General features: G+C 37.5%; 1 protein-coding gene across 7 annotated transcripts in view; it reads right to left on the bottom strand.

The window, feature by feature from the left end:
* The window catches only part of Dennd4a (DENN domain containing 4A), a 107,158-nt gene that overhangs the window by 38,424 nt on the left and 49,410 nt on the right, over window positions 1-19,324 (bottom strand). For all 7 annotated transcript variants that reach the window (XM_040739715.1, XM_040739719.1, XM_040739716.1 and 4 more), the window contains 6 exons: window positions 18,983-19,041; window positions 16,273-16,417; window positions 15,815-15,990; window positions 11,882-11,982; window positions 4,667-4,885; window positions 3,491-3,636 (listed from right to left, as the gene is read on the bottom strand). In XM_040739715.1, coding sequence (XP_040595649.1) covers window positions 3,491-3,636; window positions 4,667-4,885; window positions 11,882-11,982; window positions 15,815-15,990; window positions 16,273-16,417; window positions 18,983-19,041 — 846 coding nt within the window. The remainder of the gene's footprint in view (window positions 1-3,490; window positions 3,637-4,666; window positions 4,886-11,881; window positions 11,983-15,814; window positions 15,991-16,272; window positions 16,418-18,982; window positions 19,042-19,324) is intronic.

The raw sequence follows: 19,324 nt of genomic DNA, 5'->3' as shown, positions 1-19,324 counted from the left end.
ACCTATGGAAAACCCTAGACAATCTATGTATTAACTAGCAGTACTGAGAGATCTCCTTAGGATAAGCTGTCCTAGAAATGGAGTAAAATTACATGTCTTGTACAGTTTACAATATTAATAAGTATCTCATTAGGCCATGCAACATTACAGTGTACGTTTCACTAAAACACAGACTTGTGAATAAAATGCAGTGAACAGGTAAAAAAGAAAACAATTCTTTTGCAAAAAGTAAAAATTCTCTCTCTTAGACTGCTAACTGGAATCTTACAATGTAGTTAGTGTCCCCAAGTGGATTAATGAACTTATTCACTAATGCATGTTATTAGCTAAGACCAGACCACTTAATTTGGTCTCGTATGATTCAGCTAGCTTGGCATGGGAATATACAGATGCATGTCATTGTTCATAAAGGAAGTACACACATATGGCCAGTGTAGACCTGGTACCATATGGGCAACCCCTTTCTCTTGCATGTGTAGACAATTATTTCTGTAAAAAACAGTCTAGAGAAAAACGTATAGCTATGCTCTCCTATTTCTGTCATCACTTTTAAATAAAACATACTTAAAAGATTTATTAAACTGTTGAAAAGCCACACTGAGCCTGTTAGAAGAGAAAGTGGGAGGCACCCTTGAACGAATTGGTACAGGAGACCGCTTCCTGAACATAACTCCAGTAGCACAGACACTAAGATCGACAATTAATAAATGGGACCTCCTGAAACGGAGAAGCTTCTATAAGGCAAAGGAAATAGTCAGCAAGACAAAAAGGCACCCCACATATTGGGAAAAGATATTCACTAACCCCACATCTGACAGAGGGCTGATCTCCAAAATTTACAAAGAACTCAACAAGCAAGTCTCCAAAACACCAAAGGATCCAATAAAAAAAATGGGGTACAGAGCTAAATAGAGAATTCTCAATAGAGGAGACTAAAATGGCTGAGAGACACTTGAGAAAGTGCTCAACATCCCTAGCCATCCAGGAAACGCAAATCAAAACAACTCTGAGATATCATCTCACTCCTGTAAGAATGGCTAAAATCAAAAACTCCAATGACAGTTTATGCTGGAGAGGATGTAGAGAAAGGGGAATACTCCTACACTGCTGGTGGGAGTGCCGACTTGTACAGCCACTTTGGAAATCAGTATGGAGATTCCTCAGGAAAATGGGAATCAATCTACCACAAGACCCAGCAATTCCACTCTTAGGCATATACCCAAAAGATGCACATTCATACAACAAGGATGTCTGTTCCATTATGTTCATAGCAGCATTATTTGTAATAGCCAGAACCTGGAAGCAACCTAGATGCCCCTCAACTGAAGAGTAGATAGAGAAAATGTGGTGCATTTACACAATGGAGTACTATTCGGCTGAAAAAAAAAAACAATGGAATCTTGAAATTTGCGGCAAATGAAAGGCATTAGAAGAAACCATATTGAGTGAGGTAACCCAGTCACAAAAAGAGAAACATGGTATGTACTGACTCATTTATGGATTTTAGGCATGAATCAGAGGAGTGCCAGAATACAATCCCACTGCCAGAGAGTCTAGGAAACAGAACCTTCATCCAGCGACTAATAAAAGCACAGGCAGATACCCACAGACAAACACTGAACTGAACTCCTGAAATCCAGTGTCAGACAGAACTGATAGGCAAAGGAGTTAAGACTGGGCTGGTTTAGCCGGGCGGTGGTGGCGCACGCCTTTAATCCCAGCACTCGGGAGGCCGAGGCAGGCGGATCTCTGTGAGTTCGAGGCTGGGCTGGACCGATAGCCTCCAAAACAATACAGAGAAACCCTGTCTCGAAAAACCAAAAAAAAAAAAAAAAAAAAAAAAAAAAGAGTGGGCTGGTTTAACCCACAGAAACAGTTGAACAAGGGGGAGCTCTTGGACCCCAGATTAATGGCTATGTGGAAAGCATGGGACTGACCCAGACCCCCTGAATGTGGGTGTCAGTGAGGAGGCCTAGGTAATCTATGGGGTCTTGGGTAGTATTTATCCCTGGCGTACAAATAGACTTTGAGTGCCCATGCCACAATATGGAAGGCTCTCTCAGCCGAGACTCTTGGGGGGAGGGCCTAGGCCCTGCCTTGGATGAAATGACAGTTACTGGAGATTCACCATGGAGTGCCTCACCCTCCTTGGGGATTGGAGTGGAGACTGGGTGGGGGGCTGGGGGACCTTGTGTGGAGGGCATGGGAGGAGGGGGAGGGAGAGGGAGCTGGGATTGACATGTGAAACAAGATTGTTTCTAACCTAAATAAAAAAATAATTAAAAAAAAACTGTTGAAAAATGTGCCCGGAGAGAGATGACTCATCAGTTAATTGCACTTCCTACTTTTGCACAGGACAAGAGTTCAATTTCAATTTCCAGAACCCAAATGGGTGGCTCACAAGTCCACAGAAGATATGATTGTGGTGGTCAATGTCAACTTTCAACTTAACAGAATCTAGAATCATCTGGAAGATGGGCCTCTAGGTATGTCTGTGGGTGGTCATCTCGATTAATTAAGGTTGGAAGATCCATACCACATGGATGGCACCATTCCTTAAGCAGAGAAAGCAAGCTGAGAACCACATGCATATATTCATTGTCCTTGTTTTCTGACTATGGAGCAGCTGTCTCAAGGTCCTGATGCCTTGACTTCCTTGACATGAATAATGTGAGTTAAAATAAAATTAATGTAAGGTATAAATTCACTCAGTGTAAAGATAGTTATATGACATCTATTATGCTATGCCCTCTATTCCTAGCATGTGATATCTCAGCATGCTGGAGGTACACGGGTTTGGAAAAATTTCCTACTCTGTAAGTATAAAGATTGAGTTAGGAAGGTAATCTTGTTAAGATAAAATTCCTACATAACCTCTTTAAGAAGTGTGCTCTTGGGGCTGGAGAGAGATGGCTCAGTGGTTAAAAGCACTTACTGCTTTTGCAGAGGACTTGAGTTTGGTTCCCAGCACCTAGGTGAGGCAGCAAACAACTCTCTATACTTCCAATTCCAGGGGATCCAGTGTCCTCTTCTTGGCTCTCTCTAGGCACTGTACTTATGTATACAACACTCCCTCAACACACATATGCATATAACCAGTCAGTAATTTAAAAAAATCTAAAAAAGGAAGCATGCCTTAAGAAAGATGGCTCAGCAGATAAAAAAGTTTGCCACACATGCTTAACAACCTGATTCTATCTCTGGAACCCATGGTAGAGGAGAGAACTGATTCTCAAAAGTTGTTTTTTGCCCTCCAAACATGTGTGCACATGCGTACACACCCATGTACACATGCTACTACTTAGTAATAAATAAAATAAAAGATAATAGGAGTATGTGCTATAATTTCTAGCAGGCTGCCCAAACTTTTATTGTGGTCAATTATTAAAATAAAAGTATTTTAGATTTTGTCACAAGCTACAAATAGAAACAATAACATAATATTTATAGCAGTCACACAAAACAAGCCAGAGCACTGTAGACTACTTACTTTATCTACACAATCATCAAAAAAAGCCAGGCTTGCATCTTTATCGCTGACAAAAGAACATTCCTCAATGAAGCGAATAAACATTTGTGTTTTGGTCATCATGTTATAGAATTTTTGATGTGATCGGTCTCGGCTTCTTAAGAAAGCTATTCAATATAAATAGATAATGTGAGAATAGATTCAGAAAAGTTTTCTGCTAGAAGAAACTTGTTCAACAATGTTATTGATATTCTCATTTTGTTCTCTTCCTTACAGAAAAACAAAGCAAAACTTAAGCTCCTTAATAAATGGGGAAAAACAGGAGAAGAAACAGAAAAGGGACACAGACAGTTCAAGCTTTCACTCAGAATTATTTCCTTCCTGTCTTGATGACCACACTTAAACTAGCATATCTCAATTTCTGCAATTGCTACTTTTGCATGTTGTGTGAATGCTTTCTCTGCCCATTGTTCATTCTCATTCTCTCTCTCTATCTCTCTCTCTTGTGTATACTATTTAAAATTCTAACTAAATTTGTAACTATTACTTTCTCATTGCTCATCTTCTTGAGTATAAACTCTATGAAAGAAATGACCATGTCTCTTGTTTCATGGTTGTAACCCCTTTGCTTACTACTATGTATCAAATGCCCAGCATTTCATAGCATTGAATACATACTTATTAGATGAACTTCTCTTTCAAATGCTAAATACTACAAGATAATGTAAATATATAGCATGAAATCAATTGTATTCTGGGCTTCCCAATTTCCTTTTTTCCCCTTTGCAGTATAGACAGAAAATAACAGCTATAAAACAGGCTGAAATAAAATAAATGAGGCTGTTCAAACCTGTAGGTAATTATCCCAGGGGTTCCTCAGATCCCCAGTACTGCCTGGTAGCCCTGAAAACCTAAGTCATCAATACCACAACATGTATGTGACACAACAAAGTGGAATGAAATACACTCAGGAGGTTCTGTAGTTTTTAGTTTCTTCTGTATTTTTTTTACTAGGGTTTCAGTTAACGCGCCAGACAAAAAATTTGGATAGAAATGGATCATCTGAGTTGGCCTTCACACACTCCTCAGAAAGGATATGTGCTTTGTTAAATGTGAACTATTAATTCAGAGAACAAGTCATTTGTCACAAGTTTAAGCTTAACAACATGAAAGCTATAAAATTATATCATCACTCACCTTGAAGAGCAAAAAGAGAGGTGGCATCTGTCGCTGTCTCAGATGGGGCTTGTGTGATTGGCCGTAAGTATGATCTATAACCTTTTAAAATAGAGGCCATGAAAAACAAGAATGCTTCCTGGATTTCCAGATCTATCATGTGCAGTCTTTTTCCAGAATTAAAATCATAATCATTCATTGCTAAGTCCATTAGTCCATCATCTCTCGGTCTCTGCTGCACTGTGAAGAAACACAAGGTTTGAGTTTTGAAGTTCATGGCAAATAAGGCTCACATTGATTTTAATGCAAATTTATCTTTTTTTGAAAGTGCTCATATAATCACAACCCTTTATTTATACCACTTATAGGAGGCAAACCTCAATAAAACCTTCTCTATCATTTTTAGGCTCTGTTGAGCATATTTTATCTAAGTTGTACACAAAATTATTCCTGCAAATCTATCATCAGAATAAGTTCATGCTCTAACAAAACTGCATATGTACATGTGTGCATTTATGTGCACACACACACACACACACACACACACACACTAGTAAATAAACTTCCAAACAACCATGACACTGGATACATATAATACACAGTCCTTTCAACCCCTTTCTTCATAAAATATAAGTATCTACCAGATAAAAACAGAAGGATTAAAAAAAACCAAAAAGCCACTTCCTAGACAACTCAATGATAAAGACAATCGGTGGCAAGGAGTAAGTTTATGTTAGAGAAGCCTGGTTGAATCTTGACTCTATCTCCTGACTAAGGTCTAATAGACATCAGAGCTCCTCTCAGTAAGAGGAGAAACTGAAAGAGCACACTGAAGAGAAAAGGAGGAGGCATTACCACGTCTGAGGCACTCATGCCAGAGCTGCATGGCCTGATCTTACATGAAGACTCCTGAACAAAAATAAAATCAGGGATCATTCAACAATGTAAGTATACTTTTTAAAAATATTTGTTTTACTCTGTCTGTTTTGCTTGCATGTATGTATGTAGGCAGGCTGTTGGATCTCCCTGAAATGGGATTACAGATGTGTAAGCAACCATATGGGTGCTGGGAATCAAAACAGGATCCTCTTGCTGTAAAGAAAATTATTAACAAAACAGGCAAAATCTGGGCTGGACAAGGCTTGGTGGTTGCGTGTTTACTGTGCACACATCAGGGCCTATATTGGATCCCTACCCACATAAAAGCCAGGCATAGTGGCATGCATCTGTAACCTCAGTGCTGGAGGAAAAGGGAAAGACACATGAAGATCTATCTCAAGGCTTCAGTGGCTAGCCAGTTTAGCTAAAATGGCAAATGCCAGGTTTACTGCTGAGAACTTATCACAAAAAGTAAAGTGGACAGTGATAGAGGAAGAACTTAGCATGCACACAGTAGATAAGTGCATTTATATACACACCAAAAAACAAAAACAAAACCATGGTAAAACTTGATCATGTCTGGAGATTGGGGTACTTAATGCTACTTTCCTGAGTTCCATAACTGTGTTGTAGTGATGTGGAAGGATGGCCTATTGGTACGAAATGCATTCCATTCAGATGTAATAGGGCTCCTCTCAAGGGTCAAGACAAAAGTTCCTAACTGGTTCAAAGAGCTTTTAAGATATAAGGAACAGTTGATTGTCTACACTATCAGTATTACTTAAACACCTATAGTGTTAATCTTTAAGTGTGGTTCATAGGACTAGGGAGGAGACTCAATGGGCAAAAGCTCTTGGAAAGCAAACCTGACAACCTGAGTTTGGATCTCTAGAGCACATATAAAAAGCCAGATGGAGTAGCCTGTATCAGTGATCCCAATGTTCCTACCAGGGCAGGCGGAGAGAGGAAAACCTGGAGTATGCAGGGCAGTGGCAAACACTAAGAGAGAGCCTGACTCAAACAGGATGGAAAGCAAGGACTAACTACTGAAAGTTGCCTTTTAACTCCCACATTCATGGCCAGAGCATGTGTGTAATTGCACACATATACACATCATATACACACACGATACATAAGCACATACACACACAAAACTTAAAAAGATAAGTTGGAGAGTAATCAAGGAATACACATGTCATCAACCATTGGCATATGGACATGCACACGCAAGCACACACAGACAAACACACACACACAGTCACATATTTTTTAAAAAATCAGAAATCTTGTCCTTGGTATCCATGGGTATCTCTTCTATATTCTGTCCTTCACTAGAGCTGAACAGACTACTTAATTGAGTTTAGTGATTTACATACTGCTACAATAGCTGTTGGATTTTGCATTTATCCAAAGGAGTAAGATCACTTCCAGGAAGCAACTATTTAGATAACAATATTATATAAACAATTTATTGAGTCTATAAGATTAAATTTTACTCTATTTTATGGCGTTAAAAAATCCCAATACTTTTGAGCTACCCTGGAATTGGCTAGTTGCTTTTAAACTTGCTTTATGTGTTTTCTATTCTATTTCAAACAATATTCTAAGTATCTTGAACCTTTGCAGGTATACGCTATTTCCTATGTTTATATTTCATAACAAATACATGAGACCCATATATGTTGCCACATCACCACTGACCACATTTCACAAAATAAGTATTAAACCACAGACACTGAATGGACCATTGTTACAATATTGAGAGAATTCAAGAAATAAAAGCTTAATACTTATCAGTAATTCTGGATCACTGTTAAAATGTGTTCCTACATAAGCTTTTTCTTAAAACATTTCACATCCTAAAAATCAATTTTAATTTTTGTTAATTTCTTTGTTTTAGCAAATGGCAAATGGTTTCAAGATAGATGTCAGGTGAAGAGGTGAGGATCTGACTTACTTCACTGGCATCAGCATATTCTAATGCACTTTTTAAATCATTTGTCTTAGACTTTTAGAACTTTCTATCTTATTTATGAAGAAAATATACTGGTGGCAATCCTTATTTCTTCATGTTATTTCAGTAATGGCAACATTCAAGAAAATAACCACTTTAATGTCCTTTTGGATTTTATTATCCTAAGATGGCCTTATGAAAACCTAAAAGTTGTAAATGCTTATTTGTAAATCACTTGTTTGGCTTCTAACAAATTTTGTTTTAATGTTTATTTGCTTAAAGACTGTAAATACTTTCCTTCCTTCCTTTTTTTTTTCCTTCTTTTTGAGGCAGGGTCTAATTGTAGTTCTGGCTGGAACTCACCATGTAGACCTGACTGGCCTGGAATTGCCTGCCTCTGCCTCCAAGTGCTAGGATTAAAGGTATGTGCCACACACATGGGGAAGGGCCTAGGTCCTGCCCTGGATGAAATGACAGACTCTGGAGATCCCCCCAAGGAGGGCCTCACTCTCCCTGGGAAAAGATGTGGGGATTGGGCTGGGGGTGGGGGAATGGAGGTGGGGCTGGGAGAGAGAAGAGGGGGGAGCTGGTATTGACATTTGAAGCATGCATGTTTCTAATTTAAATTAAAAAAAAAAGGCATGTGCCACCAGTCCCAGACATAAACATTTTCTTTCATTTTTTAGAGACAGGGTCTTGCTGTGTGTAGTACTGACTGGCTTGGAACTTGTGTACAAAGGCTGGCCTTGACCTTGCCGCAACCTTGGTGCCTGTGCCTTCAGAGTGCTGCTGGGGTTACAGGCTTCTGTCAACATGTCAGACTAAAATAGCTTTTGTTTTTTTTTTAAATAGGGTCTTATCCAGTAGCCTAGCTGGCCTGAAACATGTAGCTCATGCTGGCCTTGAAGTTTTGGTGATTATCCTGCCTCCGTTTCCCAAGTGTTGTGATTACATGTGTGAGTCATAATATCTAGCTACAACTTTCTTTAAAATAAAATGAGTGTCAGTGTTGGTGGTACATGCCTTTAATCCCAGCATTCGGGAGGCAGAGGCAGGCGGATCTCTGTGAATTCGAGGTCAGCCTGGTCTACAGAGTGAATTCCAGGACAGCCTCCAAAACAATACAGAGAAACCCTGTCTCCAAAAAACAAACAAACAAAAAAACCCCAGAATAAATAGATAAAATAAGTATCAGTTAAAGTATTATACTCACTTTAACAGCATAGTTATAAAAACTAGAATTTATTCAGAGCAGATGGGCCCTGAGCAAGGATGACATGCAAACATTCTCTATTTTCCTTATTCCCTGTATTCCTTGGCTAAAAAAAGAAAAATGGAACATTCAGCTGTACTATTAATTCTCTAGTATGACTGTTCTCCAGTTTATTCATGTGGGCACTTAGTGCTTTGAACTTTCCTCTTAGCACTGCTTTCAAAGTGTCCCATAAGTTTGCGTATGTTGTGTCTTCATTCTCATTGAATTCCAGGAAGTCTTTAATTTCTCTTTTTTATTTCTTACTTTACCCAGGGATGGTGCAATTGTGCATTGTTCAATTTCCATGAGTCCGCAGGGTTTCTGCGATTTGTTTTATTGTTGAATTCTAATTTTAATGCATGGTGGTCTGATAAGATACAGGGGGTTATTCCAATTATTTTGTATCTGTGGAGATTTGCTATGTTTCCTATTATGTGGTCAATTTTAGAGAAGGTTCCATGTGGTGCCGAGAAGAAGGTATATCCCTTTGTGTTTGGGTGGAATGTTCTATAGGTGTCTGTTAAACCCAGTTGGGTCATAACTTCTATTAGTTCTTTTGTTTCTTTGTTAAGTTTCTGTCTGAAGGTCCTGTCTAGCGGTGAGAGTTTATATAAGTGACCCAAAAAAACTCCGCAAGGGAGCTCCTAGAGCTGATAAACACCTTCAGCAAAGTGGCAGGATACAAGGTAAACTCAAAAAAAAAAATCAGTGGCCCTATTATATACAGACGATGACGTGACTGAGAAAGAAATCAGAGAAACCTCACCCTTTACAATAGCCATAAACAGCATCAAATATCTGGGGATAATGTTAACCAAGGAAGTGAAAGACCTGTATATCAAGAACTTTGAGTAAAGAAAGAAATCAAAGAGGATACCAGAAAATGGAAAGATCTCCCATGATCTTGGATTGGTAGGATCAACATAATAAAAATGGCAATCTTGCCAAAAGCAATCTACAGATTCAATGCAATCCCTATCAAAATTCCGGCACAATTCTTCACAGACCTGGAAAGAACATTAATCAACTTTATATGGAAAAACAAAAGCCCCAGGATAGCCAAAACAACCCTATACAATAAAGGAACTTCAGGAGGCATCACCATACCTGACTTCAAGCTCTATTATAGAGCTATAGTCCTGAAAACAGCTTGGTATTGGCACAAAAATAGGCAGGTAGACCAATGGAACCGATTGAAAACCCTGATTTTAACCCACACACCTATGAACACTTGATTTTTGACAAAGAAGCTAAAACTATACAATGGAAAAAAGAAAGCATCTTCAACAAATGGTGCTGGCATAACTGGGTACTGGTATACAGAAGACTGCAGATAGATCCATGTTTATCGCCTTGTACAAAACTTAAGTCCAAATGGATCAAAGATCTCAACATAAATTCAGCCATACTGAAACTTTTAGATGAGAAAGTGGGAAATACTCTTCAACGAGTAGGTACAGGAGACCACTTCCTGAACATAACACCAGTGGCACAGACACTGAGATCGACAATTAATAAATGGGACCTCCTGAAACGGAGAAGCTTCTGTAAGGCAAAGGACACAGTCAACAAGACAAAAAGGCAGTTCACAGAATGGGAAAAGATATTCACTAACCCCACATCTGACAGAGGGCTAATCTCCAAAAATTACAAAGAACTCAAGAAGCAAGTCTCCAAAACACCAAAGGATCCAATTAAAAGGTGGGGTACAGAACTAAATAGAGAATTCTCAATAGAGGAGACTAAAATGGCCAAAAGACACTTACGAAAGTGCTCAACATCCTTAGCCATTAGGGAAATGCAAATCAAAACAACTTTGAGATACCATCTTACTCCTGTCAGAATGGCTAAAATCAGAAACACCGAAGACAATTTATGATGGAGAGGATGTGGAGAGCTGGTGGGAGTGCCAACTCGTACAGCCACTTTGGAAAGCAGTATGGAGATTCCTCAGGAAAATGGGAATCAATCTACCACAAGACCCAGCAATTCCACTCTTAGGCATATATCCAAAAGAGGCAAATCCATACAACATGGATGTCTGTTCCATTATGTTCATAGCAGCATTATTTGTAATAGCCAGAACCTGGAAGCAACCTAGATGCCCCTCAACTGAAGAGTAGATAGAGAAAATGTGGTACATTTACACAATGGAGTACTATTCGGCTGAAAAAAAAAACAATGGAATCTTGAAGTTTGCAGGCAAATAGATGGCACTAGAAGAGAAATGAGGCAAGATCCTCTGAACAGATGCGGAACACGGCGAGGGGTGGGGATGAGTAGGAGCTGGGAAATAGAGAAGGGGAGAAGAGGAAGAGAGAGTAGGTCATGGAGGAACAGGAAGGTTGAGTGGGGGGGGGTAGGATAGGGGGAAGAGGGAATTATTAGAAGACAGATCAGGCCCCATTGTGACCTCTAGTGATCTAAAGGGATGACATCAATTGGCAAGCTAAGCAATAGTGGAGAGACCACCTCGAATGCCCATTCCTGATAATGAACTTAATGTCTATAACCATCCTGGAGCCTTCATCCAGTGACTTATGGAAGCAGAGGCAGACACCCACAGTTAAACACTGAACTGAACCCATGGAACCCAGTGACAAAGAGAGAGAGGAGCGATGAGCAAATTGGCAAAGAATGGGCTGGCAAAACCAGCAAGAGACAGCTGATCTGAACAAGGGGGGAGCTCCTGGACCCCAGACGGACAGCTGGGAGGCCAGCATGGGACTGATCCAGACCCCCTGAGTGTGAGAGTCAGTGAGGAGGCCTGGGCAACCTATGGGGCCCTGAGCAGTGGATCGGTGTTTATCCCTCAAATACAGACATCGTGTGTCCATAACACAAAGAGGGATGCTCTCTCAGCCTGGACTCTTAGGGGAGTGTCTGGACCCTACCCTGAGTGAAATGACAGACTCTAGATATGCCCTATGTGAAAGGAATTGGCAATAGGGTGGGAGGATGGGGGGGTGGGGAGGAGTGTGGGAGAAGGGGAGGGAGAGGGAACTGGGATTGCATGTAAAACAAGCTATTTAAAATTAAAATAATAAAAAAACTTCTAAAAATATCTTAAAAAAAAGAAAAATAATTAAGGCAAAGTCAGTCATTTTCTCAGATTATGTTACGTCCCTTAAGTAGATTATCCACTTACATTTTGCCAATTGCTGGTGCAAATTATTCAGTGTATTCATCAGATTTTTACAAGGCTTCTTTGGAAGAATCTTCCAGGCTACAGTCTTTTTGTCACCAGTTCTGAGATTAAATGACAACACCAATACATTTGTTACATTTTGAGGGGGCATATTCCTGCCACATTTATACATAAAGGAAAAAGAGCCATTGAACAAAAAAAAAAAGAAACATTTAGAATAATAAGGCTAATGGAGAAATTTGATAGAGGCAGATTGGGATAGTGACTATATAAATTAATTTGCATGAGGGTGAATACTCTACTAAATATACTTCAGAATTTACAGTTATGTCTGTACAGCATCTATTGCATTTTGTGCAGATCATGCTCATCACAGAGGTATCTAGACTCTTCTTTTTCATGTGCTAGGACTTAGACACCCAAACAGCAGAAAAATATAACTGTAATAGTTTTTCCTAATAGAAGAAAAGGTATCATTGAATACTTTCAATTAACTTATAATCTATAGACCTTATTAAAATATGTTGTTATATGGTTTGTTTCTTAGTTTACAAAAGTATAAATAAAAATTATTCTGGCTTTTGTTTTTCAGAAAAGAAATATTCTAAAATATTAAAGTTATTGAACAAAGTAAAACATTACAAAACATTTTATAACTTTAAAGGAGGTTATCTGCTATAAAATAATACCTGTCTGTAGGAGGAGTCTAAAATCTCCTTTATTATAACCATTACAACACAGGTGGTCTCTTGCTATGGGCCAAGAGGTATAAGGAACCATAAAGCTTTTGAGCTTAACTATACTGTTGTTTCGTCTACCTCTTATTTACTCAATCTTTTTTTTAATTTAAAAAGTAATGAATACATACTTTGAAAATCGAAAAATAAAGAGAAAAAGAGAAAGTAAATCCATCAAGTTCTATGCACCAAAGACCATACAAGTGGGTAGGGGAATTTCCCAAGCTAGTGTTTTATTTTTTAAATGTTCCCTAAACTTCTCATAGAACAAGTATCATTTTGAAAAATAAGCAAAAAGAATAGACAAGAAAGCTTAAACTTATAAAAATTAATTATCTTGGAATTTATCCTCTTTTCCACAATTGAGAATAAAAATAAAGGCAGAACAGGGTAAAATTGCAGATGTTCTACTCTGGAAGAATAGTTTTTAAATTTATAGTGTGACTAAGAGTATCGTACAGGAAGACTACAATGTAGAAACATTTTACATCACTATCTTGATAAAATGTTGCTAAATAGCATCCCTCTGCATCATCACTCACTGCATGCACACCTGTCTCAGACTAGAGTTTGAGGATCTCATAGAAAGGAGAACATTTATTTCTTTCCCTTTTTGGTACCCATCTGTAGAAGAAGGCATTTAAGATATGTTTTTGGCATAGACAAAAAATATCTAATTGTCATTTACTTTCCTAATTTCCTTCTCTTGCCCTGGATATTGTTTCTGAGAAATGTGGCCATATATGGAAGCTTTACCTAGCTTTTCTCAGAGTTTTTATCTCTGATAGCCTTCTGCGTTTTTACTCATGGTGTCTCCTATAAACAAGATTACTATTACACAAACAATTACCTCATTATTAGTGGCAGAAGTCTTAGTGTCACAGTGAGAGATCAAATGTTTAAAAACCAAGTGCTGACAGCAAGCTGTATATCCCTTTAACTGCTTAAAAAATCTAAACTTGTGTTTCCTTATCTGTCAGAGGAACTGTGAAATTTCCTATAAAGTACACAGACTAAAATGGGATCACTTAGCCTATACATGCACCTTTTTGTAAAATTACATTATAAATATTAGTTACTACCCCTTGTTCAGAAATTTCTTGATATTCTGTACTTAATCTATATTGTAGTAATAGTAAAGGAAACTAAAAATCCTATACTTGGGATTTGCTTTTTTTTTTTTTTCAAACTCCAGGTTGGGTTTCAGAACTCTGGATGAAGGAAAGCAGAGAGCTTTGGGTCACTTGTAGGGCCTTCCCAAGGCTTCTAAGGGTGATACTATTGAAGAAGGAACCAAGTGCAAACAACTCATCATTTTAACTCTTCAATTAATTAACAATCAAAGTAGAAAGAAAATACCAAGTAAGATTATTATTGTTGTTGTTGTTGAGACAGGGTCTCACTAAGTAGCCCTGGCTGGCCTGGAACTCACTATGTAGACCAGGCTGGCTTTGAACGCACAGATATCTGCCTGCCTGCAGCAGCCTGAATTCAGGGATTAAAGGTAAGTGCTAAAAAAGATTCAACAAATTACAAGAGGGAAATTTTGCATAATAAACACAGTGTACACTTACTTATAGCACTTAGTTCACTTTTACAAATTACTGTCTGATCTAATGTTGATCATGAAAAAGCAAAGGACTGTTTGCTGTTTCAAAGAATGAAACGTTCCTGCTAAAGAGCACAGTGTTGCTCATAAAAAAATCTTTGCTTTTGTAATCCCATATTAAAAAGCCCTTCATGTATAAAATATGTCCTATATTTTATTGATTTATACTTTTTATGAATAAAGGATTTTTGACTGTGCATATATTTCCAAACAAAATATTTTTCCAACTTTTCTAATGGTTTAAGCAACTGAGGTTCTGATACATGGCAAAGATGGAGAGTCAATCTAAAATTCTAGAATTAAACTGAAAGGCTTTATGGTATAATTCTATTACTAAAACATGAAAAGAGTAGGAGTGAACCGTAGTGGCATAGCACATGCTTAGTCTGCATGAGCTCTGGGTTCATTCCCCAATACCAGTAAGTAAACAGAAGAAACCCTGTTTCATATCTCCTTATTAAGCGCAAAACTAAACTGGCTTTTATGATTTGCCAATGGACTAAATAATGGTTACTTTAACCAGATTCTGTGGTAGCTACTGTTGCATCCATTTCTTCCTTACTGGCCGATGAAAAACTAATCTAAAAATGTAGGTATGAAGAAATAATAAAACATTTTTAAAGCTATGTTCCTAGGATGTAAAGAGGCAACATTGTGTATAAACCTATAGATTATTTAAAATTTCAATATGCTAATTTTGTTATGATGCACTAGCATTCTGAAAGTGTTAGATTAGAAACAATACTGAAGTATTAATATAGGAATAGTGTTTTAATTCAATTGTGATTCTCCTAGAATCATCCGGCAAAGAAAGAAACTTTTAAAAAAATTATTGTAGTGTCCAGGCAGTGGTGCTACAAGCCTTTAATCCCAGCACTTGGAAGTCAGAGGCAGGTGGATCTTTGAGAGTTCGAGACCAGCCTGGTCTACAGAGCAAGTTCCGGGATAGGCTCCAAAGCCACAGAGAAACCTTTTCTTGAAAAACCAAAAGAATACTGTGGTACCTGGAACTATTTTTATTAGCTTCTCAATAATCATCTGAAAAGACTTATTTTTATTTTATATGTATGTAAGTGTGCAATGTTCTGTGCAGTGTCCACAGTGGTCAGAAGAGGGCATCAAGTCCCCTGGAACTTGAGTTACAGATAGTTGTTAGCAGCCATGTGGGTGCCGGGAACTAAATCCATGTGCTCTGCAGAGCAGCAAGTGCTCTTAACCACTGGAGCCATCTCTCCAGCCCCAGCTTCTTCTATTTCTGCTTTGATTCCCCTTGTACTGTGTGTGTGTGTGTGTGTGTGTGTGTGTGTGTACTAAATTTTTAAGTAAGCATAAGATTAAGTTTCTTAAATATTTAAAACCTGAGGATTAAAAGTATTATTTTCTTTCCAATAAAACCACCTGTAACATCCTAAATATACTCTAATGAAGCTGAAGCATAGCAAGAGCTGACAAAGAGATGGTAATAACTTCAAATACAAAAAATAATATATCTCAAAAGAACACTACTCAGCACTTATGAACTACAAATTCACATATAGATATGATGAAGTTATAAAGTCTTAAGTGTAAAATTTAAAGTGTACTTACTGAGAAATGGTGTTGGTATCTAGGTCAACACAACTGACATCTGGTGGAGGGTCATAAAGATCAAAGTATCTTGAATCAATCCCTACTATGAATGGACATGGTGCACTGAGGACATCTGCTAGAGCCAGTGGGCAGAGAGGAACATATGGGCATGGCCAGTGGAAAGGGAAAATCATCTTGGATAAACAAAGGATGGGAGAATATTAAGCATTTTGACATTGAAGCATAACTTATCAACACATACATAAAATTATCTTTTAAATTATTACCTAAAGCTTAGAGTTTGAGAATGAATTAAATAATTATAACTAAAATTAAAAGTCAGGAAATTAAAACTGCTTCAACAATGTATAAATCCATTACTTTCTGAAATGTAGTTAAGCACTGAAATGACTCTAAATTACATGGGTAAATTAAGTTTAAACTGAACTGACTGCCTGTAGGAAATGGATACTTACAGACACTAGTGCTTCTGTCACACTAGTAAGCACAGAGGGCCGTAGGGAATGGATGAGGATTTTATGTTCTGTTACAGCAAACACCAGTAGTGTCACAGCATTTTCAGGGCCAAGATTCTGAAGTAGTGTTGAAAACTTCCCACCACTGTCAATACAAGCAAAAATACACAATAAAACCAAACCAAACCCAAATACAACAACAAAAAACTATTTAAACTCTTAATTAATTATATAGGATAGTGGGACCATGTATATTTAACTTAATTGTTATTATTGTTCCTGGGCAGGGAAAACACAGTATCACAAACAATATGAAAGAATATAATTGTATGAGTTTTCAAAGTTATGCACTATTCAGTACTGCATTCAATAGGGAAAATGAGAAGTCTTCTGCCTGTCCTGTTTGTTTTCATTTTTCTTTCATTGTTGTTGTTGGGACAGGGACTGGCTATGTAGCCCAGGATGGTCTCCAATTATAGATCTTCTTGTTTTGGCCTCCTAAGTGCTAGGATTATAGGTATTCACTAACACACCTGCATTTCTGCCTCATTTTTATATAAAAAAGACCTGCCCACATTCATAATGTTCCCTCAAAAGAATTCAATTAGTTAAAAGAATGCTTGGTTAGAAGCCAATCCTTTAATGGGAGGGTTTTCTGCTTGTTTCTTTTGAAAGGGTCTCACTATACAGCCTTGGCTGTCCTGGAGCTCACTATGCAGGACTTGAATTCATAGAGACCTGTCTACCTCACCCTCTCAAGTCCTGGCATTTTTTAAAGGTGTGCATCACCATGCCTGACTTTAATGGAAGGTTTTTATTATGGTACTTCTTTCACTGTGATTATCAGGAAAGCATGCCTTTTCAGGACTGTCTTCCCTAAGTAAATACTAATATTAAAGTTTGGACTTATGAACAGAAACTCCTCACTATTATGATGATAATAGCACTAGGAAACCAAGAGTTACAAAATGATAAGATACATCTGCAAAGCAAATTAATAAAAAATAAACTTAGATGTTACATCTAGGAAGAAAATACTAGACTAAGCAATATAAACAATGAACATTTTGCTTATATAATGTTAAATAACTGGTTTCATTTGGTTAATTTTTTGTGAGAAGCAAAACTAATAATAAAGTTTCTTTGAAACAAATTAAAACATGACCAAAAAAACCTTGCATATGTTCAAAGCGAAGTTATTCACAGTAGACAAAATATAGAAGCTTCCTAATAGCTAAACAGATAAATAAAATAGCAGTTGGAATAAAAGGAATGAAGCAGCAATACGTGTTATAACATGAATGAACCTAGAAACATGTTCAGTGAAGGAAGTCAGAAATAAGACTAAATACAGCATCACTTTATTTTATAAAATTTACAAAATACAAATCTATAAAACAGAAAAGTAAATTAAGAGTTGCCTATAATATGTGTGCATGTGGGGTGTGTGTGTGTGTGTGTGTACATGCGTGTGTTTATGTTTTCATTTCTGAGAGCATGTGTTTGAGCACATATGTGTAGGAATAGACAGAATGAAGGTTAACAGCAAACAACACAGGACTTATTTTATAGGATAAGTAATGTGTTCTAAATTTTATTACAATAATAGCTGCAGAATTCTGTGAATAAAATCAATGACTTATACACTTTACTTGGGTGAATTTTGTAGTGTGGAAATTATATCTCATCAAAGCTGTTACTTCAATAAAGTCCTTTTGGCAATTTAGAATTATTTGTAATCTGTGTGTCCATTTTATTTTCAGCTCAGATAAGAGCTTGGAAAACACTCGACACTCTGGGCTAAGGGCTAATGATGAAATCATCTGTAATTCTTACAAAATTAATGTCAAGGGTGGCAGCTGGTCTCCCTAAGGTATGTGCAATATAATAGTTTAATTATACTATAACTATTTCTGACAGAAAAATCATACAGCCAATTAAATTTCAAGAAATGATACTGTAGGGAAAGAACATTTTGTAACTTCTCTGAACTTTTAGAATGATTAAATATGGTCTGTTTAATAAACATTTTTTTATTTTGGATTACATTAAAAATTGTATTTAGTTAGGTGGTGGTGGCACATGACTTTAATCCCGGCCCTCGGGAAGCAGGGGCAGGCAAATCTCTGAGTTCTAGGCCAGACTGGTCTATAGAGTGAGTTTCAGGACAGCCAGAGCTACATAGAGAAACCCTATTTCAAAAAAATGTATTTGGATGTACTTTAGAGGACAATTAAAGCTAAAAATAATTACCTTCATAATTTACATCTATTGCCAATTATGTAGCAATAAGTAACTGGCAATAAGGATACACATGAATACTAAACATTACTGTAAAAACTTTCTTTTGCAAAAACTGTAACCCCAATATTAAGAAAGAAAGAATCAGCTAAGAAAGTTACTTGAAAAGTACCCCGACCACAACCCAAAAGAGAGAGCCAGCCCTTCCTCTCTTTATATGGGGTCACGTCCGCACACCTGAAGCCACACTCTAAGGTGTGGTCACCACCTCAAGTCTACTAGAGTTCCTGTTGTTCTTCAGGAGGACCTGAGTTCAGTTTCTAGAATCCATGTTAGGAAGCTCACAACTACTTGTAAGTCACTTCCAAGAAAACCATCACCCTCCTCTAGACTCTGCTGGCAGATGAATGGATGTGAGAACACACACACATAGATTTAGAGAAACAAACAGAAAAGAAGCTTTACTTGCCTTAATGGAAGAGGTGAAGAAACAGGCTGACTGAGAATCAAATTATCATGTGGTGATAGCTGGAAGATTTAAAACAAAGCATTTGAAATATAAAGATGAACTCTGAAACGCCATGCTCTGGCAATAGACATGGGCTAATGATGGTAACCACGAAGTTTCCCAGATCACCAGTGTAAGAGCAGTTAGTGTCAGTTGGACTTCTAAAGCCCCTTCCAACAACTTCTTACTCTGAATCCTATCTCTTATGGCTTCAACTTTTCCCTAATTCATTTTAACAAATTTGTATTAACAGGTTAAATTATTTAATGAATACCATACATTTAGGGTCAGTAAACTAATGGC

The sequence above is a fragment of the Mesocricetus auratus genome, unplaced genomic scaffold, assembly GCF_017639785.1.
Source record: "Mesocricetus auratus isolate SY011 unplaced genomic scaffold, BCM_Maur_2.0 Super-Scaffold_100691, whole genome shotgun sequence".
In the NCBI taxonomy this organism is placed as follows: domain Eukaryota; kingdom Metazoa; phylum Chordata; class Mammalia; order Rodentia; family Cricetidae; genus Mesocricetus; species Mesocricetus auratus.
This window is presented reverse-complemented; position numbering and strand designations above follow the sequence as displayed.